The 22,600-nt window shown below is 39.4% G+C and overlaps 1 protein-coding gene across 1 annotated transcript in view; it reads left to right on the top strand.

Annotated features, from left to right (window-relative positions):
• Nucleotides 1–22,600, top strand: part of BLTP3B (bridge-like lipid transfer protein family member 3B) — a 95,760-nt gene continuing 73,160 nt past the window's right edge. The window contains 1 exon segment of the mRNA XM_059936740.1: nt 1–283. Coding sequence (XP_059792723.1) covers nt 240–283 — 44 coding nt within the window. The 5' untranslated portion in view covers nt 1–239.

Here is a 22,600-nt window from a genome sequence, read left to right as displayed (position 1 = left end):
GGTGATGCTGCAGCCAAGATGGCGCCGGCGGTGGCCGCGGCTGCCTGAGCGCAATGCTCCCGGTCCCTGGCGGCAGCGGTGGCGGCTGTGGCCTCGGCCGGGGCCTCAGGTCTGTCCCGGGCGTGAGTGCTCACGCGCCTCTCCTCCGGCCGGGTTAACCCAGACAAAGAGGAGACGGCCACGAAGAGAGGAGGCAGTGAGGAACGGAGAGAGAGCGCGGCGCCCCCCGCTTCGGCACCATGGCTGGGCTCATCAAGAAACAGATCCTGAAGCACCTCTCCAGGTCAGTCAGAGCCTCGGGCGTGGGCGCCAGTCCGCTTCCGCCCTAGTCGGTTATTAGAGGCAACCTGCGGCTTCGGGGGCGGCGGGGACTGGCAGCCGAGCGGGAGGCGACCCTCGGGCTCCCCGCTCCAGTCCGGGCAGAGGTCGCTGCCCCGGATCTCCCGTCGCCTGCGGCGCCCAGGACTGGCCTCACGAGTCAGTGTCCTGACGGGTTCGCCCCCGGACGGGTTCGTCCCTGGATGGGTTCGCCCCTGGACGGGTTCTCTCTCCCGGCTGGCTCGCGGAGGAGCGTGTTGGGCTGCCGGGGGAGGCTGCGGACTGGGATCGTCGCCGACACGGCGTCTGGGGGCGTTTGGAGGACCCCTCTCGGGCGGTCCTGCGCGGAGGCTGCAGATGGTCTGTCACCCAGGTGCCCGATGTCTGCTCGCCTCCATTCGGAGCTATGGGTTCCGTTAACCGAGGGCGTCTGGCGCAGTGTGGACTGTTAGGGCTGAGAATTGTTTTCTCACTGAACTGTTAACCTTGTTATTGTTCTGAATTCACCTTACCTCGCCGTTCCCAGTCTGATGCATTAGAGGGTGTGCCTGTTTGCACAGTTAGGATTTGTTTTAGGTAAATAATCAGAGTTACCAGCTTTGGAGAGTTCTTTCTGGAGTCGTTTTAGCCCCACATCATTCGTACAAAGCAATTTTTTTTGTTTTTGTTTTTTGCTTTATTTTAATCTAAGACCCATAAATTCAGGGAGTCAACATCTGTGGTAATAAACCCAAGACTTGTCATTCTTTCCATTTCGTAACGCGGTTTTAGTCAGAATCATGACTCAGTAAAGCTGGCAGTTTGTTACTGCCCCTGACTTCTCCATATTTGTCTCAAGACACAGGCTAAATGTAGGATCTTGTTTGCAAGTTGCTAACAGCGAATTCAAAGTGCTTAGTTATGACCCTTTTCTCTGTTATTTGTCTGTAAGTTAATGATTAATTTTAACTGATTTTAGGAAAACACTTGGGTGTGATGATATACTTTCGTAGTACAATTCTTGATTTTCCAAATCATTGTATACCACAGGTTATATATTAGGGAACAAAACCATTATTTCTGTGATTCAGCAAATATTTTCCTCACTCATAACATTGAATAAGATATATTTTTTTAAAGTAACAAATTATAGCAGCATTTATGAATCTACATTTCTTAACATTATCACTAATTGGAAAGTTTCTTTTAAAATTGTCCATATAGTCCAATAATGAATTATCTCACTTTGGAAGATTTTATCTTTATTATTATTTTTTATGATTTAAGTAAGATCTGACTTATCAGATGTCCTCCAGCCTTTCTCATACTCAGTTCCCACAAGAAAATTCAGACCTATAGAAAATGATTTGAATTTCTATTTTCTCACTCTCCCAAGGATGATAGTACTTAGCTAGTTCCATTCTAGATGCATAGGGGAAAAGTTTGTTCAGTCATTGAGTGCCTTAGGGCATTAGAGTTTAATTCTCTTGTAGAACTCCAGTTTGGAAGGACTCTTAAAAATTAGTTGTAAAGGTAATGGCTAACTTCACAAAACAGACACATTCAGAATTGAGCCTTGAGGATTACTTTTTTGTTTGTTTGTTTTATTTATTTTTTAAACATCTTTATTGGAATATAATTGCTTTACAATGGTGTGTTAGTTTCTGCTGTATAACAAAGTGAATCAGCTATACATATACATATATCCCCATATCCCCTCCCTCTTGCATCTCCCTCCCACCCTCCCTGCCCCACCCGTCTAGGTGGTCACAAAGCACCAAGCTGGTCTCCCTGTGCTATGCAGCTGCTTCCCACTAGCTAACTATTTTACATTTGATAGTGTATATATGTTAATGCCACTCTCGAGGATTACTTTTTAATCTGTATGATTTTTAATAGCTGTGTTGTAAATAATAATGATTTTTTTGAGATGAGTTTTTGAAGCACTTGAGTTTTCAGTTATTTCACATTTCAAAACTTCCTTAAGTCAGATGAACTGAAGAGCATCAAATTCATATTCTTGGTTAAAATATTAATCTTACTGCTGTTGCTGTCATTTGTCATCTATAATGATGGATGTCGTGATAAATTATAGTTACTCAAGTAGGAATGAACTTTTGAAATTACCTGGGTCAAGCTTAATTTTACAGGTTATTCGGTAATGAAGATGTCACTATACTGATCTAATCATCTGGAACACAGTTTGATAGGAAATACTTAGAACATATTACCTTCCAATACCTTTCTTATGGCCAGTGAATGGAACTCATGGCACCTTCTTAATGGAGGGCTTACCTGACCATACTCTTCTCTGTAGCGTTCATTCTCATCTGTCATAATATATACTTATTTATTTGCAGTTCGTTTGTCTTCTCCACTGAATGTAAATTCCATGAGGACAGGGATTTTTGTTGTTGTTGTTTGTTTTTTGGAGTCTAGAATAATGTAGGCACTCAACGACTATTTTTTGAATGAATGCATGAATGACAACAATGAACTGACTCTCCCTCACATTGCTGTTTTTTTTAACTAAGGCAAGACTATAAGCCACCAATATTATTGCAGATATTGGGCATGGCCAATTTTCCTGTGGTTTTAGGGAATAATGGGCAATTGAATCATTGAATAAATGTGGTGCCGGTGTCCTAGAAAGGAAGGACTAGGAAAATGACCCTTTATATAAGGGGTCTTCCAGTAAGGAAGACTACCTAGGAAGCAACAGGAGAAAGAGAGTGCTTACTCTGAGCCTTGAGATTGAAGTATGGTGAAATTGTAAGGTTAAAACCAGGTTTACTCAGATATAGGGGCTTAAGAAACTGGTATATTGGAAAAGTATGAAAGGGGAATTATTCTTAAGAGATTAACAAATGCTTTAAGCAAATGCTGAACTATTTGAGAAGTGTAAATCTATATACTTGTTCCCTGCCTAATTGTTTAGTTTGTATTCCAAGCATCTCTTTCATTGTTAATGAAAACAGTACTGAAGAGGGAGAGTTAGTGTGTGTGTGTGTGTGTGTGTGTTGGATATGGGGGTTGGAGTAGTTACATTTTAAGAGAAGTGAAACAGGAAAAGCCTTTGAAGGAGAATTTACCCTGATCTTTCATACCATCACCAGCATAAAATATGTTTTGGAGGCTTCTCTAGGAGAGTATTTTTTTCAGAAGGAAATGGAAACTTCTAAAGAAAAGTTAGAACAAGTGTAAGAAAAGAAATAAGAGCAGGAGCTACCTTTCAGCTCAAGGCCTCATTACCTGTTACTGGGGTATGTGTACATGCGTGCTCCAGCAAAGGCAGAGGGCGGGGAATAGAAGATCAAAGATGGGGTACATTTAAGCCAGGACCTGAAAAGGGGTGGGGAAGATTTAGATACACATGCTCCCCACTACTCCTTTGGCTCAAGGCATATTATGCTGGGCACAAGGTTTATTGGGGGGTTGGCAGGACAGACATACACCACACCTGGGTGCAGTCTTTGTATAGTTTTAAGTAGTAGTTGTCAAATATGGGTGTTTTTACCCCTTAGGGGACATTTGGCAATGTCTGGAGACATTTCTGATTGTCACAACTTGGCAGGGGTGGGGGTGGGGTGTTGACTAGTGGGTAGAGGCCAGGGATGCTGCTAAACATCCTACAGTGCACAGCCCAGTCCCCCCAAAAAAGAATTATTTGGCCTATGTGTCAATAGTTTTGAGGTTGAGAAACTGGTTTAAAGTATACACATGTATGTCAGATTATTAAACTAGGGTACTATGCCAGTTAAGATTATATTGTCTGCAGACAACAAAAACCTGTTCTGTTTAACTTAGGCTGAAAAAGGAAATGTAACAGAAAGCTCTTGGGGTGGGTCACAGAATCTGGAACTAAACAACTCCTAGGGCCTAATTGGAAGCGTTCTTGAACCTCAGCACTATTGACATTTGGACAAGACAGTTCTTTGTTGTGAAGGGCTGCTCTGTGCATTGTAGGATGTTTAGCAGCATCTCTGGTCTCTACCCACTAGATGCCAATAGCACTCCCACAGTCTTGACAGTGAAAAAGTATCTCCAGACTTTGCCAAATGTCCCCGGGAAGGCAAAATTGCTCCTGGTTGAGAACCACTGCTTTAGGGTGCTGTCCCATCTCTCATAACTCCCAATCTGATCTCCTGTCAAATTTCAGATTCCTAGGAGAGAGAATCTGTTTGGCCCAGTTCTGTTTATCCACGGATCAATTAGCAATGGCAAAGGGTTATAGAGCAAAAATATGGTCATGGGGAGAACTATTTTGAGTCAGGCTTGCTGCTCCATTTGGTGTCTTTAATAGGCACTGAACTAAATTAGATTTCAGAGGGCCTCATTTGCTATGTTAAGGAAATTGAAATTGAACTTCATCCCAGGAGGTGACTGCTAATAAAGAGTTCCTGACAAAAGAGGGACATGATCACTAAAGGTGCATGGTTGTCAGTTTGGTTTGGAGTCCAGGGTTCAGGAGCAGTTGTCTGGGGTGGAAACATAGAGTCTCTAGAGGGGCTCTGATTAACTTAAGTAGAAAAGTAATGTAGAAGGATATCAGTATACCACAGAGGTTATGGGAAGGTTAGAGAAACAGACTTGGGAAGGGCTTGGATACAGGTCAGCTCCAAGGATCTAGGTAAGAGAAACTACTTGACAATCTCAACAAGACATGCTCCCTAAACAAAGCGGAAGGAACAAGTAGAAAGGGAGGGTGGCCTGAGAAGACTGTTAAATATTTGGAATATTTGTTGAGGAGATTAGGAAGGGTTGAGGGCTTGCATGATCTTGTGACTGAATGGCAAAGTGAAGCGAGGTTCGAGTGCCTCACAGTGTATTGATGGGATGGTTTAGGCTATATAAGGATAGAAGGGGGGTGGGGCAGCCGATGATAGCCTGGGGAGAAAAGGAAAAAACCCTCAAAAGATTGGAAATTTTATCTACTAGAAGAGCAGTTGAGAAGAGCAAATGAGAAAACTGGAAGGATTAGATGTTTTTTCTGAAAGTGTCATATATGTTAAAGTTTAAGATTTTAGAGTAAGCCTAGTTTAGGGCAAGGTATCAGAAAAGGCCATGGAAGTGCATCGCTGAAGAGAAGTTAAGGTGCATGTAGTTGGAGATGAATACCACTGGGTCTATAATTGTTCTTGTATCGGACATTCTTAAAAGGAAATACAACATAGATTATTTAGACTGTTGGAAATTACTTTCTCAGGACTTCCCTGGTGGCGCAGTGGTTAAGAATCCGCCTGCCAATGCAGGGGACACGGGTCCGATCCCGGTCCAGGGAGATCCCACATGCCGTGGAGCAATTAAGCCCGTGCGCCACAACTACTGAGACGGTGCCCTAGAGCCGGTGAGCCACAGCTACTGAGCCCACGTGCTGCAAGTACTGAAGCCCATGTGCCTAGAGCCCGTGCTCCTCAACAAGAGAAGCTACCTCAGTGAGAAGCCTGCGCACCACAACGAAGAGTAGCCCCCGCTCGCCGCAACTAGAGAAAGCCCGTGCGCAGCAATGAAGACCCACTGCAGGCAAAAATAAATAAATAAAATAAATAAATTTTTTAAAAATAAAAAGCTTTAAAAAAAGAAATTATTTTCTCAAATTATAATTTCATATAATTATTGACAGGCTAATTATTTACATTTTTCACTTTTAAAGTTCAATAAATAATTTTTGAGAGTTTATGTGTACTAGGTTATTGAGAACTAGGCATTAGAGATACATGGTCTCAGCTCTTGGAAAATTTCAGTGATTCCTATTCTGGCATAAGAAGCATGAATAGGATCACTAAATGTAACCTATTTCTAGAACTGTACTGCCATATCAAATTTGTGAGATTTGGTTTACTTGGATGAGGCAACTGGGAGAAGAGTGAGTTAAATATTACCTTTTAGGATTATAAATAAATTTACTTTTATAAGTTCGGGGATCTTTTGAAGTAATGTTTGGTTACTTAAATTGTATTGTTTTAAAAATAATCTCCAGTAATGCTGATTTACTCCAATAATGCTATATATACTAGTTGTTTATTTAGCAAATATTTACTGAGTGCTACTTTGTACCAGGTACTGGTCCATAGTGCTGGGCAAAAATCCCTGCCCTCAATGGAGTTTACATTTTAATCAGAGAAGGCTGAGAGTAATTAAATGAATAAGTGAAGTACATTATATCTATTTGTGGTAAGTGCTGTTGAAAAAAATAACACAGAAAGGGGATAGGAAGTGCAAGGAGGCGGGGACAAAGTTTGCACTTTTAAATCTAGTGATGGAGAAGGCTTAATTGAGAAGATGTTATTTGAGAAGAGACCTGAAAGTGGGGGTGGGAACAAATGCAAAGATCCAGAAGTGGAAGCTTACTTGTCATTTTTTGGCAAATACATCGAGGCCGCCAATATAGGTGAAGTGAGGTGAGGAGTGAGGTGAGTAGAGGAAGATGAGATCAAAGAGAAAACAAGGACCAGATCTTGTGGGACCTTGTAGTGACTTTGGCTTTTACCCTGAGTGAGATTAGAAGCCACTGGAAGGCTTTGAGCCATTGATCACTGCAGCCAAGTGGGAAATAAATAATAGGAGGGCAAGGGCAGAAGAAGGAGCCCAGTGAAAAGTGACAACTATCCAGATGAGAAAAATATTGGCTTGGGGCTAGGTGGATGCAGTAGAGTTGTTGGGATACATAGGTTCTAGATGTGTTTTGAAGGCAGAGCCACAGGATTTGCTGATAAGATGTGCATTGAGAAAGAGAACAGTTATGGATGACTTTGACATAAGCAACTGACAAGATGGGAGTTGCTGTTAGTTAAGCTGGAGAAGATATGCAGGAGGAGCAGGCTTATGGAAGAAGATCGGGAGTTTGGCTCTGGATACATTAATTTGGATGCCTATTAAATATCTTAATGGAGATCCCTTTTATTTGTAAGCTAATTTAGACTGCACCTCTTATAGTCGGGCAACAACAATGTCAGTGTTTTGTGTGTGTGGTTATCCTTTGGCTTATGCAATAGATAATTACAGAAAAGTGAATTGTGAGTTGAATTTTAGGGAGTGGATTTTTCTTTTTTTCTATTAAGTACGCTATGTAGAAGCATCTGAAATTGAGCAAGGTGCCTATTTCTTTCACATTAATTTACAACTATAACCAGATATTGATTCTTGGAAAAGTTACTTTTAGGAGATTGATTTGAAAACTTCAGGAAACATTGAGGTTTTTGACTTTCCCAAGGTTTAACAGGTAGTGTTGAGTGGTTAAGTCACTGATCCAGCACCCTTATAATTTGATTATTCTATACTACCTGTTCAGGCTGTTGTTCCCACCTAACAGTTTGCTTTTCTTTTAGTTTTTGGCATTTCCCTTATTACTCTTTTATGGTGTTTTATCATCCTCCTGCAATATCCCTTAGGAGATTCTTTTATTACTTGGGAATACTTTGACTTTGCAGTCCTTTGAAGCTTGGGAAACATAGTCTTTTGACTCAGCAATTCTTTAAAGTTGGGGAAGGACAATTTCTCCATTTATTTCTTTTTACTTGCATAATTTTTTTGCAATATCACTTTTTTGCAATATTGCACTTTGCCTTAATACTGCAGTTTCCAGTCTAAACATTTCCTTAGTAAGTTGATCTCTTATCAGTTTATATGTTTTAAAGTCTGCATATTATGTTACTTAGGATGAGTAATTTAACATTTATTAAATATTGGTATTTACAAGTTGGTATTAGCTCACATTGAACCTAAGTTACAAGTGAAAGGCTTTATGACTATTTCCACGAGTGAAATATGAGCAGTTATCATATCAAGACCAAGTTATTAAAACAAAATTAAGAGCTGAGCAAATTTGATTCAGGATATGGTAATTTATTGTTTGTTTGGGGTTTTTTTTCAGGCATTAGACTTACTATTGATCTGTCTCATAATTCACTGACTTACTTTGAGACTTCTCCCAGCCAAAGAGAATGTTGTGTATAAATTTTGAATCTCTATATTAGTCTATCCTTTAAGACTTCATGTTAGCTATATGTATAATGTACTCTTTTTCTACCCAAAAATACCATTAAGAGAGGAATCTCTGGCTCCTTTTGCCACTGCTATCATAGCATTGTGTTGTTTTCCTCTACTGTTGTCTATTTATTAAAACAAAAGCTTCATGTTTATTAGTTCCATAGACTATCATCTCTTTAAGGGTAGAATAACCCTGATAGTCTTTGAGTTCTGAGTGCAGTAACTATGCTTGTGTTATTCACCATTGTATCTTTAGCATCTGCCACAGTACTGTGGTACATAGTAGTTGTTCAGAAACATTTTTAGCTGACTGGAGAAATAGATTTATACTACTTTGGCCTTCATAGAACACATAGGGTATAAATACATGTATTCATAAAACTGATAACATTTTTGGCAGGATTAAAAAGTTGATTCATATCCAAAAAATTTAAATTAAAACTTTTTTCTAATACTTTACTTCTCCAATTTACTTTTGAGTATATAGATGTAGTTTATTGCTGGATCTCTTGGTTTTGTGGGTTATTTTTCATAGGTAACTTTACTCTTTAGTATTCTCTATGAAATGAAATGAGGATTATAGTTTTAACTGGGCCTTTCGGCAGTTAAAATTTTGACAATTTGTATTTGTAGATTGCTTGTCTTTTAGAGTGCTTGTGCTAATTGGTTTCATTTAATGTTGAATTGTACAGTCCAGTCTTTGTATAACTTTTGTACAACATAGCTATCTCATTTTTGTTAAATATTATTTTTACTATAAAAATTTTAAAACACTGATTTAATAGAGTAGTAGTGCTACCAGTGGTAGAGAGAATGAAGAAAATCATAAATGATTAATTTATCTTAGAATTTAAGCAGCATTTGCCTTTAGTTAATCCAGTGTGAAATACAACTGTATTTTCTTTAAAGTGCATCAGAGCTAAATATTTTTATCATATCATTCCTTTCCTCTTCCTTCCCTTAAACTTGCTCCCTTCTGTGTCCCCTGTGTACCCATTCCCTGCAGCGATCCCTGCTGGCTGTGGTGGAGATTGGTGTGCCGTGAGTTTCATAATCACCCAAATGAGTACCAGAGGAGTCTAAGAAACCCTGGCAACTGACTACTTGCTTTCACCACGAGTAGGGACCTTTTGTCTGAATTTCCTGCCCTCAGGTAATTCTTCTATTCCCCATTTTTTTTTTCTTTCTGTAGATGCAAGCACTTATTATGCCCCACATAAAGATACTTTGAGAATATTTTCTAATTCTTCTTCTTTTTGTCAGGCACCGACTTCATGTTTGTTTGTTTGTTTTTTAATTAATTTATTTATTTTTGTCTGTGTTGGGTCTTCATTCCTGTGCGAGGGCTTTCTCCAATTGCGGTGAGTGGGGGCCACTCTTCATCGCGGTGCGCGGGCCTCTCTCTGTCGCGGCCTCTCCCGTTGCGGAGCACAGGCTCCAGACGCGCAGGCTCAGTAGTTGTGGCTCACGGGCTTAGTTGCTCCGCGGCATGTGGGATCTTCCCAGACCAGCGCTCGAACCCGTGTCCCGTGCATTGGCAGGCAGATTCTTAACCACTGTGCCACCAGGGAAGTCCCCCCCTTTTTTTTTGTACCATGTAGCTACAGGCTCATGCAATTCTCTTAGAATGTCTTCTAGTATATAAGCTTTGGCAGTGCACTTAAAGCTATAACCAGTTCTTTCTGATGTTGCATGAGTGAGTTTTATAACTTATAGTCAGCTATTTGAAAATAGTAATTAGCATTATCTACTCTTTAATGTGTTAAGCATCATAGTCTAATTTAATTAATGAGGTATGAAGGCTGTTTTGATGAAGAGGATGTTTTGATCAATTCACTGAAGGACTTGAGTTTATTTTGTGTACTTAATGTTAATTATAATATTTTTTAAATTAATTAATTAATTTATTTTTGGCTGCGTTGGGTCTTTTTTTTTTTTTCACACACACGCACACTGTATTTTATTTTTACAAGAGATAAATAGACTGACACCAAGCATTGAACATGGATGACCACAACAAAAGCAACAATAATTGCAATTACCAAACATGAAACACACTCATACTATATCATAATATTGACATTCAGTCCAGTAATCCTCCACTGTAACAGCTCCTTTACTTTGCAGTGAAAATTGATTTGTATATTCTTTGCCTCTGAGTCCTTGTGGGATTTTTTTTTTAATTCAAACAGAAAGTCACAAAAATTATACTCATCCTCATCAGTTCACTCAGTCCCATGTAATTAATTTTTTTTTTATCTTGATCTTTTGTTAGCACTTTTATGAATTCATCAGTTTTCCATTAGAGTTCTGAAAATGCTTATTCATTCAGTTCAGCAGTACAGTCAGTTACCAGAAACCTGTACTTGTCAGAGTCTTTTCCATGAATTTCTTGAAGATGAAACCCTTTTATAGGAACATATTTGCAAAAGCATCAGAGTACACCCAGAACTGTCTGTAAATGACAAAAGACTTAAAAATGACCATGGTTAAAGATTTGATGAAAGTTCATAATAATGCAGTTGACAAGAAAATTAGTTATTTCTGAGATATACATTTTAAAGTAATAACTAGGATTATGACTTATAACATTATACCAGAACATATAAGATTTTTAGAAATTTCATGTAATGTCTGAAACATTTATATTAACATATTTCCATACAAATAACCCAATGAAAGTTTAGTACTAGTTGTTTTGTTTGTTTGTTTTTTTGTACTGCAGGTTCTTATTAGTCATCAATTTTATACACATCAGTGTATACATGTCAATCCCAATCGCCCAATTCAGCACACCACCATCTCCACCCCACCGCAGTTTTCCCCCCTTGGTGTCCATATGTCTGTTCTCTACATCTGTGTCTCCACTTCTGCCCTGCAAACCGGCTCATCTGTACCATTTTTCTAGGTTCCACATACATGCATTAATATACGATATTTGTTTTTCTCTTTCTGACTTACTTCACTCTGTAGGACAGTCTCTAGATCCATCCACGTCTCAACAAATGACTCAATTTCGTTCCTTTTTATGGCTGAGTAATATTCCATTGTATATATGTACTACCTCTTCTTTATCCATTCGTCTGTTGATGGGCATTTAGGTTGCTTCCATGACCTGGCTATTGTAAATAGTGCTGCAGTGAACATTCGGGTGCATGTGTCTTTTTTTTTTTTTTTTAATTTATTTATTTATTTATTTTTGGCTGTGTTCTTCGTTTCTGTGCGAGGGCCTTCTCCAGTTGTGGCGAGCGGGGGCCACTCTTCATCGCGGTGCGCGGGCCTCTCACTGTCGCGGCCTCTCTTTGCGGAGCACGGCTCCGGACGCGCAGGCTAAGTAGTTGTGGCGCACGGGCTTAGTTGCTCCGCGGCATGTGGGATCTTCCCGGACCAGGGCTCGAACCCGTGTCCCCTGCATCGGCAGGCAGACTCTCAACCACTGCGCCACCAGGGAAGCCCCGCATGTGTCTTTTTGAATTATGGTTTTCTCTGGGTATATGCCCAGTAGTGGGATTGCTGGATCATATGGTAATTCTATTTTTAGTTTTTTAAGGAACCTCCATATTGTTCTCCATAGTGACTGTATCAATTTACATTCCCACCAACAGTGCAAGAGGGTACCCTTTTCTCCACACCGTCTCCAGCATTTGTTGTTTGCAGATTTTCTGATGATGCCCATTCTAACTGGAGTGAGGTGATACCTCATTGTAGTTTTGATTTGCATTGCTCTAATAATTAGTGATGTTGAGCATCTTTTCATGTGCTTCGTGGCCGTCTGTATGTCTTCTTTGGAGAAATGTCTATTTAGGTCTTCTGCCCATTTTTGGATTGGGGTGTTTGTTTCTTTAATATTGAGCTGAATGAGCTGTTTATATATTTTGGAGATTAACCCTTTGTCCGTTGATTCGTTTGCAAATATTTTCTCCCATTCTGAGGGTTGTCTTTCGTCTTGTTTATGGTTTCCTTTGCTGTGCAAAAGCTTTTAAGTTTCATTAGGACCCATTTGTTTATTTTTGTTTTTATTTCCATTACTCTAGGAGGTGGATCAAAAAAGATCTTGCTGTGATTTATGTCAAAGAGTGTTCTTCCTATGTTTTCCTCTAAGAGTTTCCTCTAAGAGTCCGGTCTTACATTTAGGTCTCGAATCCATTTTGAGTTTATTTTTGTGTGTGGTGTTAGGGAGTATTCTAATTTCATTCTTTTACATGTAGCTGTCCAGTTTTCCCAGCACCACTTATTGAAGAGACTGTCTTTTCTCCATTGTATACCTTTGCCTCCTTCGTTGCTGCACGTGGGCTTTCTCTAGTTGCGGCGAGTGGGGGCTGCTCTTCGTTGCGGTGCTCTGGCTTCTCTTTGCGGTGGCTTCTCTTGTTGCAGAGCACAGCTCTAGGTGCGCAGGCTTCAGTAGTTGTGGCACGTGGGCTCAGTAGTTGTGGCTCATGGGCTCTAGAGGGCAGGCTCAGTAGTTGTGTCGCACGGGCTTAGTTGCTCCCTGGCATGTGGGATCTTCCGGACCAGGGCTCAAACCCTTTTCCCCTGCATTGGCAGATGGATTCTTAACCACTGTGCCACCAGGGAAGCCCTATGCGTTCTCTGTCTTTTGTTTTTTTAATTACATTTTTAATTGAGAAAAAATTCACATAACATAAAATTCACCATTTAACCATTTTAAGGTGTTTCTGTAGTAAATTCATGATGTGATGCAACCTTCATTTCTAATTCTAAACCAGCACTGACTTTTCAGGTTATTGCCCCTGAACGGGTGTGGTGCTCCTGACACCTAGTGGGCAGGGGCCAGAAATGCTGCTAAAGTCCCAGAAGAGAGAATTAATTTTCTGTCTCCAAAGTGTTGAGGCTGAGAGACCCCACTCTATACCATTAGAGCTCCACATCACATCCAAGGAGATAAACGGCCATTCAGTCTTGTCATCCCTACTGGTCTCAAGAATGTCTTTACAGCATTTTTATTTCAGTTCAAGAGGCAAGGTTCACATGTTTGGTTGTTAGGTCTTTTTAGTCTCTTTTAATATAGAGGAGTATTCTCTGCCCCACACTCAGACTTTTTGTCTGATTACTTTTTGTAAGAGTTCACGCCAGTTTTAGCACTGCATTCTCTTTCCATATTTTATTATTACCTTTTTTAATTGAAGTGTAGTTGATTTACAGTGTTGTGCCAATCTCTGCTATACAGCAGAATGACTCAGTCTTACACATATAGACATTCTTTTTTTTTTAAAGGGAAGAACTACTTTTATTTTATTTATTTATTTATTATTTATGGCTGTGTTGGGTCTTCGTTTCTGTGCGAGGGCTTTCTCTAGTTGCGGCAAGTGGGGACCACTCCTCATCGCGGTGCGCGGGCCTCTCACCACCGCGGCCTCTCTTGTTGCGGAGCACAGGCTACAGACGCGCAGGCTCAGCAGTTGTGGCTCACGGGCCCAGCCGCTCCGCGGCATGTGGGATCCTCCCAGACCAGGGCCCGAACCCGTGTCCCCTGCATTGGCAGGCAGACTCTCAACCACTGTGCCACCAGGGAAGCCCCGACATTCTTTTTTTAAAATTTTTATTTTATTTATTTTTTGTACAGCAGGTTCTTATTAGTTATCTATTTTACACACATCAGTGTATACATGTCAATCCCAATCGCCCAATTCATCTCACCCCCCCCCCACCCACCGCCACTTTCCCCGCTTGGTGTCCATACGTTTGTTCTCTACATTGGTGTCTCAATTTCTGCCCTGCAAACTGGTTCATCTGTACCATTTTTCTAGAATCCACATATATGCGTTAATATACGATATTTGTTTTTCCCTTTCTGACTTACTTCACACTGTATGACAGTCTCTGAATCCATCCACGTCTCTACAAATGACCCAATTTCGTTCCTTTTTATCTGAGTAATATTCCATTGTATATATGTACCACATCTTCTTTATCCATTTGCCTGTCAATGGGCATTTAGGTTGCTTCCATGACCTGGCTATTGTAAATAGAGCTGCAATGAACGTTGTGGTACATGACTCTTTTGAATTATGGTTTTCTCAGGGTATATGCCCAGTAGTGGGATTGCCGGGTCGTATGGTAGTTCTATTTTTAGTTTTCTAAGGAACCTTCATACTGTTCTCCATAGTGGCTGTATCAATTTACATTCCCACCAACAGTGCAAGAGGGTTCCCTTTTCTCCACACCCTCTCCAGCATTTATTGTTTGTAGATTTTCTGATGATGCCCATTCTAACTGGTGTGAGGTGATACCTCATTGTAGTTTTGATCTGCATTTCTCTAATGATTAGTGATGTTGAGCATCCTTTCATTTGTTTGTTGGCCATCTGTATGTCTTCTTTGGAGAAATGTCTATTTAGGTCTTCTGCCCATTTTTTGATTGGGTTGTTTGTTTTTTTTAATATTGAGCTGCATGAGCTATTTATATATTTTGGAGATTAATCCTTTGTCAGCTGCCTCATTTGCAAATATTTTCTCCCATTCTGAGGGTTGTCTTTTTATCTTGTTTGTAGTTTCCTTTGCTTTGCAAAAGCTTTTAAGTTTCATTAGGACCCATTTGTTTATTTTTGTTTTTATTTCCATTACTCTAGGAGGTGGATCAAAAAAGATCTTGCTGTGTTTTGTATCAAAGAGTGTTCTTCCTATGTTTTCCTCTAAGAGTTTTATAGTGTCTGGTCTTACATTTAGGTCTCTAATCCATTTTGAGTTTATTTTTGTGTATGGTGTTAGGGAGTGTTCTAATTTCATTCTTTTACATGGAGCTTTCCAGTTTTCCCAGCACCACGTATTGAAGAGACTGTCTTTTCTCCATTGTATATCCTTGCCTCCTTTGTCATAGATTAGTTGGCTGTAGGTGCGTGGGTTTATCTCTTTCTATCCTGTTCCATTGATCTATATTTCTGTTTTCATGCCAGTACCATATTGTCTTGATTACTGTAGCTTTGTAGTATACTCTGAAGGCAGGGAGTCTAATTCCTCCAACTCCGTTTTTTTTTAAATTAATTAATTATTTATTTATTTATTTATTTATGGCTGTGTTGGGTCTTCGTTTCTGTGTGAGGGCTTTCTCCAGTTGTGGCAAGCGGGGGCCACTCTTCATCGCAGTGTGCGGGCCTCTCACTATCGCGGCCTCTCTTGTTGCGGAGCACAGGCTCCAGACGCGCAGGCTCAGTAATTGTGGCTCACGGGCCTAGTTGCTCCGCGGCATGTGGGATCTTCCCAGACCAGGGCTCGAACCTGTGTCCCCTGCATTGGCAGGCAGACTCTCAACCACTGCGCCACCAGGGAAGCCCTCCAACTCCGTTTTTTTCCCTCAAGACTGCTTTGGCTATTCAGGATCTTTTGTGTCTCCATACAAATTTTCAGATTTTTTGTTCTAGTTCTGTAAAAAATGCCATTGGTAATTTGGTAGGGATTGCATTGAATCTGTACGTTGCTTTGGGTAATATACTCATTTTCACAATATTGATTCTTACAATCCAAGAACATGGTATATGTCTCCATCTGTTGGTATCATCTTTAATTTCTTTCATCAGTGTCTTATAGTTTTCTGCATACAGGTCTTTTGTCTCCTTAGGAAGGTTTATTCCTAGGTATTTTATTCGTTTTGTTGCAGTGGTACATGGGAGTGTTTCCTTAATTTCTCTTTCAGATTTTTCATCATTAGTGTATAGGAATGCAAGAGATTTCTGTGCATTAATTTTGTATCCTGCAACTTTACCAAATTCATTGATTAGCTCTAGTAGTTTTCTGGTGGCATCTTTAGGATTCTTTATGTATAGTATCATGTCATCTGCAAACAGTGACAGTTTTACTTCTTCTTTTACAATTTGTATTCCTTTTATTTCTTGTTCTTCTCTGATTGCCATGCCAAAACTATGTTGAATAATAGTGGTGAGAGTGGACATCCTTGTCTTGTTCCTGATCTTAGAGGAAGTGCTTTCAGTTTTTCACCATTGAGAACGATGTTTGCTGTTGGTTTGTGGTATCCGGCCTTTATTATGTTGAGGTAGGTTTCCTCTATGCCCACTTTCTGGAGAGTTTTTATCATGAATGGGTGTTGAATTTTGTCAAAAGCTTTCTCTGCATCTATTGAGATGATCATATGGTTTTTCTTTTTAATTTGTTAATATGGTTTATCACATTGATTGATTTGCGTATATTGAAGAATCCTTGCATCTCTGGGATAAATCCCACTTAATCATGGTGTATGATCCTTTTAATGTGTTGTTGGATTCTGTTTGCTAGTATTTTGTTGAGGATTTTTGCATCTATATTCATCAGTGATATTGGTCTGTAATCTTCTCTTTTTGTAGTATCTTTGTCTGGTTTTGGTTTCAGGGTGATGGTGGCCTCATAGAATGAGTTTGGGTGTGTTCCTTCCTCTGCAATTTTTTTGGAAGAGTTTGAGAAAGATGAGTGTTAGCTCTTCTCTAAATGTTTGATAGAATTCACCTGTGAAGCTATCTGGTCCTAGACGTTTGTTTGTTGGAAGATTTTTAATCACAGTTCCAATTTCATTACTTGTGATTGGTCTGGTCATATTTTCTATTTCTTACTGATTCAGTCTTGGAAGGTTATACCTTTCTAAGAATTTGTCATTTTTTCCAGGTTGTCCATTTTATTGGCATAGGGTTGCTTGTAGTAGTCTCTTAGGATGCTTTGTATTTCTGCGGTGTCTGTTGTAACTTTTCCTTTTTCATTTCTAATTTTATTGATTTGAGACCTCTCCCTCTTTTTCTTGATGAGTCTGGCCAAAGGTTTATCAATTTTGTTTATCTTCTCAAGGAACCAGCTGTTGACCTTATGGGAGTTCCTTTGTGTGTTATTTGTGATTTTTCCCTTGTTGCTTTCAATAATTTTTCTTTGTCTTTAATTTTTGTCAATTTGATTACTATGTGTCTCGGCGTGTTTTCTCCCTGGGTTTATCCTGCCTGGGACTCTCTGCACTTCCTGGACTTGGGTGGCTGTTTCCTTCCCCATGTTAGGGAAGTTTTTGACTATAATCTCTTCAGATATTTTCTCGGTCCTTTCTCTCTCTCTTCTCCTTCTGGGACCCCTTTAATGCGAATGTTGTTGCGTTTAATGTTGTCCCAGAGGTCTCTTAGGCTGTCTTCATTTCCTTTCATTCTTTTTTCTTTATTCTGTTCTGTAGCAGTGAATTCCACCATTCTGTCTTCCAGGTCACTTATCCGTTCTTCTGCCTCAGTTATTCTGCTATTGATTCCTTCTAGTGTAGTTTTCATTTCAGTTATTGTATTGTTCATCTCTGTTTGTTTGTTCTTTAATTCTTCTAGGTCTTTGTTAAACATTTCTTGCATTTTCTCGATCTTTGCCTCCATTCTTTTTCCGAGGTCCTGGATCATCTTCACTATCATTATTCTGAATTCTTTTTCTGGAAGGTTGCCTATCTCCACTTCATTTAGTTGTTTTTCTGGGGTTTTATCTTGTTCCTTCATCTGGTATAAAGCCCTCTCCCTTTTCATGTTGTCTCTCTTTCTGTGAATGTGGTTTTCCTTTCACAGGCTGCAGAATTGTAGTTCTTGCTTCTGCTGTCTGCCCTTCGGTGGCTGAGGCTATCTAAGAGGCTTGTGCAAGCTTCCTGATGGGAGGGACTGGTGGTGGGTAGAGCTGACTGTTCCTCTGGTGGGCAGAGCTCAGTAAAACTTTAATCTGCTTGTCTGCTGATGGGTGGGGCTGGGTTCACTCCTTGTTGGTTGTTTGGCCTGAGGTGACCCAGCACTGGAGCCTACCTGGCTCTTTGATGGGGCTAATGGCGGACTCTGGGAGGGCTCACACCAAGGAATACTTCCCAGAACTTCTGCTGCCAGTGCCCTTTTCCCTACACCTCTGCAGGAGACCCTCCAATACTAGCAGGTATGTCTGGTTCAGTCTCCTGTTGGGTCCCTGCTCTTTCCCCCGGGTCCAGATGTGCACACTACTTTGTGTGTGCCCTCCAAGAATGGAGTCTCTATTTCCCCCAGTCCTGTCGAAGTCCTGCAGTCAAATCCTGCTAGACTTCAAAGTCTGATTCTCTAGGAATTCCTCCCCCTGTTGCCGGACCCCCAGGTTGGGAAGCCTGACGTGGGGCTCAGAACCTTCAGTCCAGTGGGTGGACTTCTGTGGCATAAGTGTTCTCCAGTTTGTGAGTCACCCACCCAGCAATTATGGGATTTGATTTTATTGTGATTGCGCCCCTCCTACCGTCTCATTGCAGCTTCTCCTTTGTGTTTGGATGTGGGGTATCTTTTTTGGTGAGTTCCAGTGTCTTTCTGTCAATGATCATTCAGCAGTCAGTTGTGATTCTGGTGCTCTCGCAAGAGGGAGTGCTATGCATTCTCTCTTATTGCTGAGTATATTCTATTGTGTATGTTCCACAACTTCTTTATCCATTTACCTGTTGATGGTCATTTGGGTTCTTTCTAGTTTTGGGCTGTTAAAAATAAAGCTGCTGTGAACATTCATGTATAAGTCTTTGTGAGGACATATGCTTTTCATTTCTCTTCAATAAATATGTAGGATTAGAATGGTTGGGTTATATGTGGGTGCATATATAACTTTTTTTCTTTTTTTTTTTTCTGCTGCACCATGCAGCTTGCAGGATCTTAGTTCCCTGACCCAGGATTGAACCCGTGCCCTGGCAGTGAAAGTGCCAAGTCCACTGGACTGCCAGAGAATTCCTGACATATATTAATTAAAAAAAATTTTTTGGCCACACCTCATCGCTTGTGGGATCTTAGTTCCCAGACTAGGGATTGAACCCCAGCCCTCGGCAGTGAGAGCATGGAGTCCTAACCACTGGACTGCCAGGGAATTCTCTGCAACATATATAACTTTTTTAAGAAGCTGCTTTACAGCTTTCCAAAGTGGTTCCGAAGTGTATGTTTCATATTCTCACCAGCAAGTATATGAGAGTTCCACTTGCTCCATATCTTCACCAACACTCAGTATAGTTAGTCTTTTTAATTTTACCCATTTTAGTGGATAAGTAGTGGTATCTGACTGTGGTTTTTAATTTGTAGTTTCCTATTGACTGGTGATATTGTGCATCTTTCAATGTGCTTATCCACCACCTGTATGCCTTCTTTGGTTTGAGGGTCTGTTTAAATCTTTTGCCTATTTTATTAATGGGATGTCTTATTTTTGAGTTGTAAGAGTTCTTTATATATTGTAGATACAAGTCCTTTTTCAGACATATGTTTTGTAAATATTTGCTACCAGTCTGTGGCTTGTTCTTTAGAAACAGTGTCTTTTTTTATTTTTTTAATATTTATTTATTTATTTATTTATTTATTTATTTATTTATGGCTGCGTCGGGTCTTAGTTGAAGCATGCAGGAGATTTTGTTGTGGCATGTGGGCTCTTCATTGCAGCGCACGGGCCTCTCTCTAGTTGTGGTGCGTGGGCTCAGTAGTTGTGGTGTGTAGGCTCTGTAGTTGTGGTGCGCAGGATTAGTTGCCCCGTGGCATGTGGGATCTTACTTCCCCGACCAGGGATTGAATCTGCATCCCCTGCACTGGAAGGCAGATTGTTAACCACTGGACCACCAGGGAAGTCCCAGAAGCAGTGTCTTTTGATGCACAGATTTTTTAATTTTGATAAAGTATAACTTATTGATTTTTTTTTTTTGATTTGTGAATTTTTTGTTGTGTTATAGAAATCTTTGCCAAGCTCAAAGTCAGCAAGATTTTCTCCTATATTTTCTTACTGAAGTTTTGTAGTTTCTGTTCTTAGGTTTTAGTCTGTGATCCATTTAGAGTTAATTTGTTATTTGTGATGTGAGGTAAGTGTCAAGGTTCTTTTTTTTTTTTTCTCTTTGCATATGGCTATACAATTGCTCTAACACAATTTATTGAAAATATCATCTTTTTCTCATTGAATTGATTTTGCACCTTTGTTGAAAATCAGCTAACTATAAACTTGGGTCTATTTCAGGACTCTCTTTTGTTCCATTGATTATTTGTCTATCTTTACACTAATATCAAACTGTGTTGATTACTGTAGCTTTTAAATAAGTCTTGAAATTGGTGGTACAGGCCTCCAACTCGATTAATCTTTGTCAGAGTTATTTTGACATTCCAGGTCTTTTGCATTTTCATATACATTTTAGAATCAGCCTGTCGTTCCTACCAAAAAGCCTGCTAGATATTTGCTTGGGAAGTATAAATCTGTTTGGGGAGAATTGACATCTTAACATTACTGTCTTCTGATCTATTACATGTTTTATTTCTCCATTTTATTTTGTCTTGTTTAATTTCTCTCAGCAATATTTTGTAGTTTTCAGTATGTCTTATACACCCTTTGTCAGATTTATCCCTAAAAATTTCAAACTTGTTGTACTAATGTAAACAGTACTTGAAAATTTTCAGTTTCCGATTGTTTGTTGCTAGTATATGGAAACACAATCAATACTTTTATTGCAGTAACTTTTTATTGAGATAAACCTTCCATGTGCAGCTCAATGATTTTTATTTTAGAATACTTTTAGATTTGTAGAAAAGTTGTAAAGATAGTACAGAGAGTTTTCATACATCCCATATCCCATCTCCTGTATTATTAACATCTTACATTAGTATGGTACATTTATTGCAATTAATGAATCAATATTAATAAATTATTATTTACTATAGCACATATTTTATTCAAATTTCCTTAGTTTTTTACCTAATGTCCTTTTTCTGTTCCAGGAGCCCATTGTGAATACCACATTATATATAGTCATCATTTCTTTTTAGGCTCCTCCTGGCTCTGACAGTTTCTCAGACTTTCCTTGTGTTTGATAACCTTGAGAGTTTTGAGTAGTATTGGTCAGATATTTTGTTCAGTGTCTCTCAAACAGGATTTGTCTAATCTTTTTCTCTTAATTCGAATGGGTTATGGGTTTTTGGCAAGAAGACCACAAAGGTAAAGTGGCATTTTTATTGTCATATCAAGGGTACATATTATCAGCATGTTTTATCGTTATTTTTTTATTCCAGTTTTATTGAGATATAATTGTGCTGAAGTCATACAGCACTGTATAAGTTTAAGGTGTATAGCATAATAATTTGACTTACATACATCATGAAATGGTTACCACAATAAGTTTAGTGGGCATCCATTATATTACATGCATATAAAATTAAAGAATTGAAAAAAATATTTTTTCTTTGTGATGAGAGCTCTTAGGATTTACTCTCTTAACACCTTTCATATATAACATACAGCAGTGTTAATTATATTTATCATGTTGTAAATTGCATTCCTAGTGTTATTTGTATTATAAATGGAGGTTTATACCTTTTGACTGTGTTCATCCAATTCCCCCTCCCTCCACCCTCTGGTAACCACAAATCTGGTCTCTCTTCTGTGAGTTTGTTTGTTTTTGAAGTATAATTGACCTACAGCACTATTTTAGTTCCTGTTACACAACATAGTGATTCAATATTTTTATATATTTCAAAATGATCACCACGGTAAGTCTAGTTAACCATCTGTCCCCATGCAATGATATTATATAATTATTGACTATATTCCCCACACTGTATATTTCATACCCATGACTCATTTATTTTGCAAATGGAAGTTTGTACTGCTTAATCTCCCTTACCTATTTTTCTTCTTCCTTACCCCTCTCCCCTCTGGCAACCACCTGTTTATTCTCAGTATCTGTTTAATGGCTGAGTAATTTTCCATTGATGAGCAGTTAGGTTGCTTCCATATCTTGGCTATTGTAAATAACACTGCAATGAACATAGGGGTGCGTGTATCTTTTATAATTAGTGTTTCAGTTTTCTTTGGGTAAATACCCAAGAGTGGAATTGCTGGATTGTATGGTAGTTTTGTTTTTAATTTTTTGAGGCACCTACCTACTGTTTTCCATTGCGGCTGCACCCATTTACAGTCCCCCCAGCAGTGCATGGGGGTTCCCTTTTCTACACATCCTTTCTAATACTTGTTATTTGTGGTCTTTCTGATAATAGCCATTCTTACGGTATTAGGTGATATTGTGGTTTTGATTTGCACTTCCCTCATAATTAATGATGTTGAGCATCTTTTCAGGTGCCTTCTGGCCATCTGTCTGCCTTCTTTGGGAGAATATCTATTCAGCTCTTCTGACCGGTTTTTAATTGGTTTTTGTTTTTGTTTTTTGATATTGAGTTGTATGAGTTCTTTGTTTTCTGTTTTAACCCTTTGTTGGATATATCATTTACAGGTACCTTCTCTCGTTCAATAGGTGGCCTTTTCATTTTGTTGATAGTTCCCTTCACTTTGTAAAAGCTTTTTAGTTTGATGTAGTCTCATTGTTTAGTTTTGCTTTAGGTTCCCTTGCCTGA

The sequence above is a fragment of the Balaenoptera ricei genome, chromosome 10 (genome assembly GCF_028023285.1).
Source record: "Balaenoptera ricei isolate mBalRic1 chromosome 10, mBalRic1.hap2, whole genome shotgun sequence".
NCBI lineage: Eukaryota > Metazoa > Chordata > Mammalia > Artiodactyla > Balaenopteridae > Balaenoptera > Balaenoptera ricei.
Note: the sequence above shows the minus strand (reverse complement) of the source record. Positions and strands in the feature narration are given on the sequence as shown.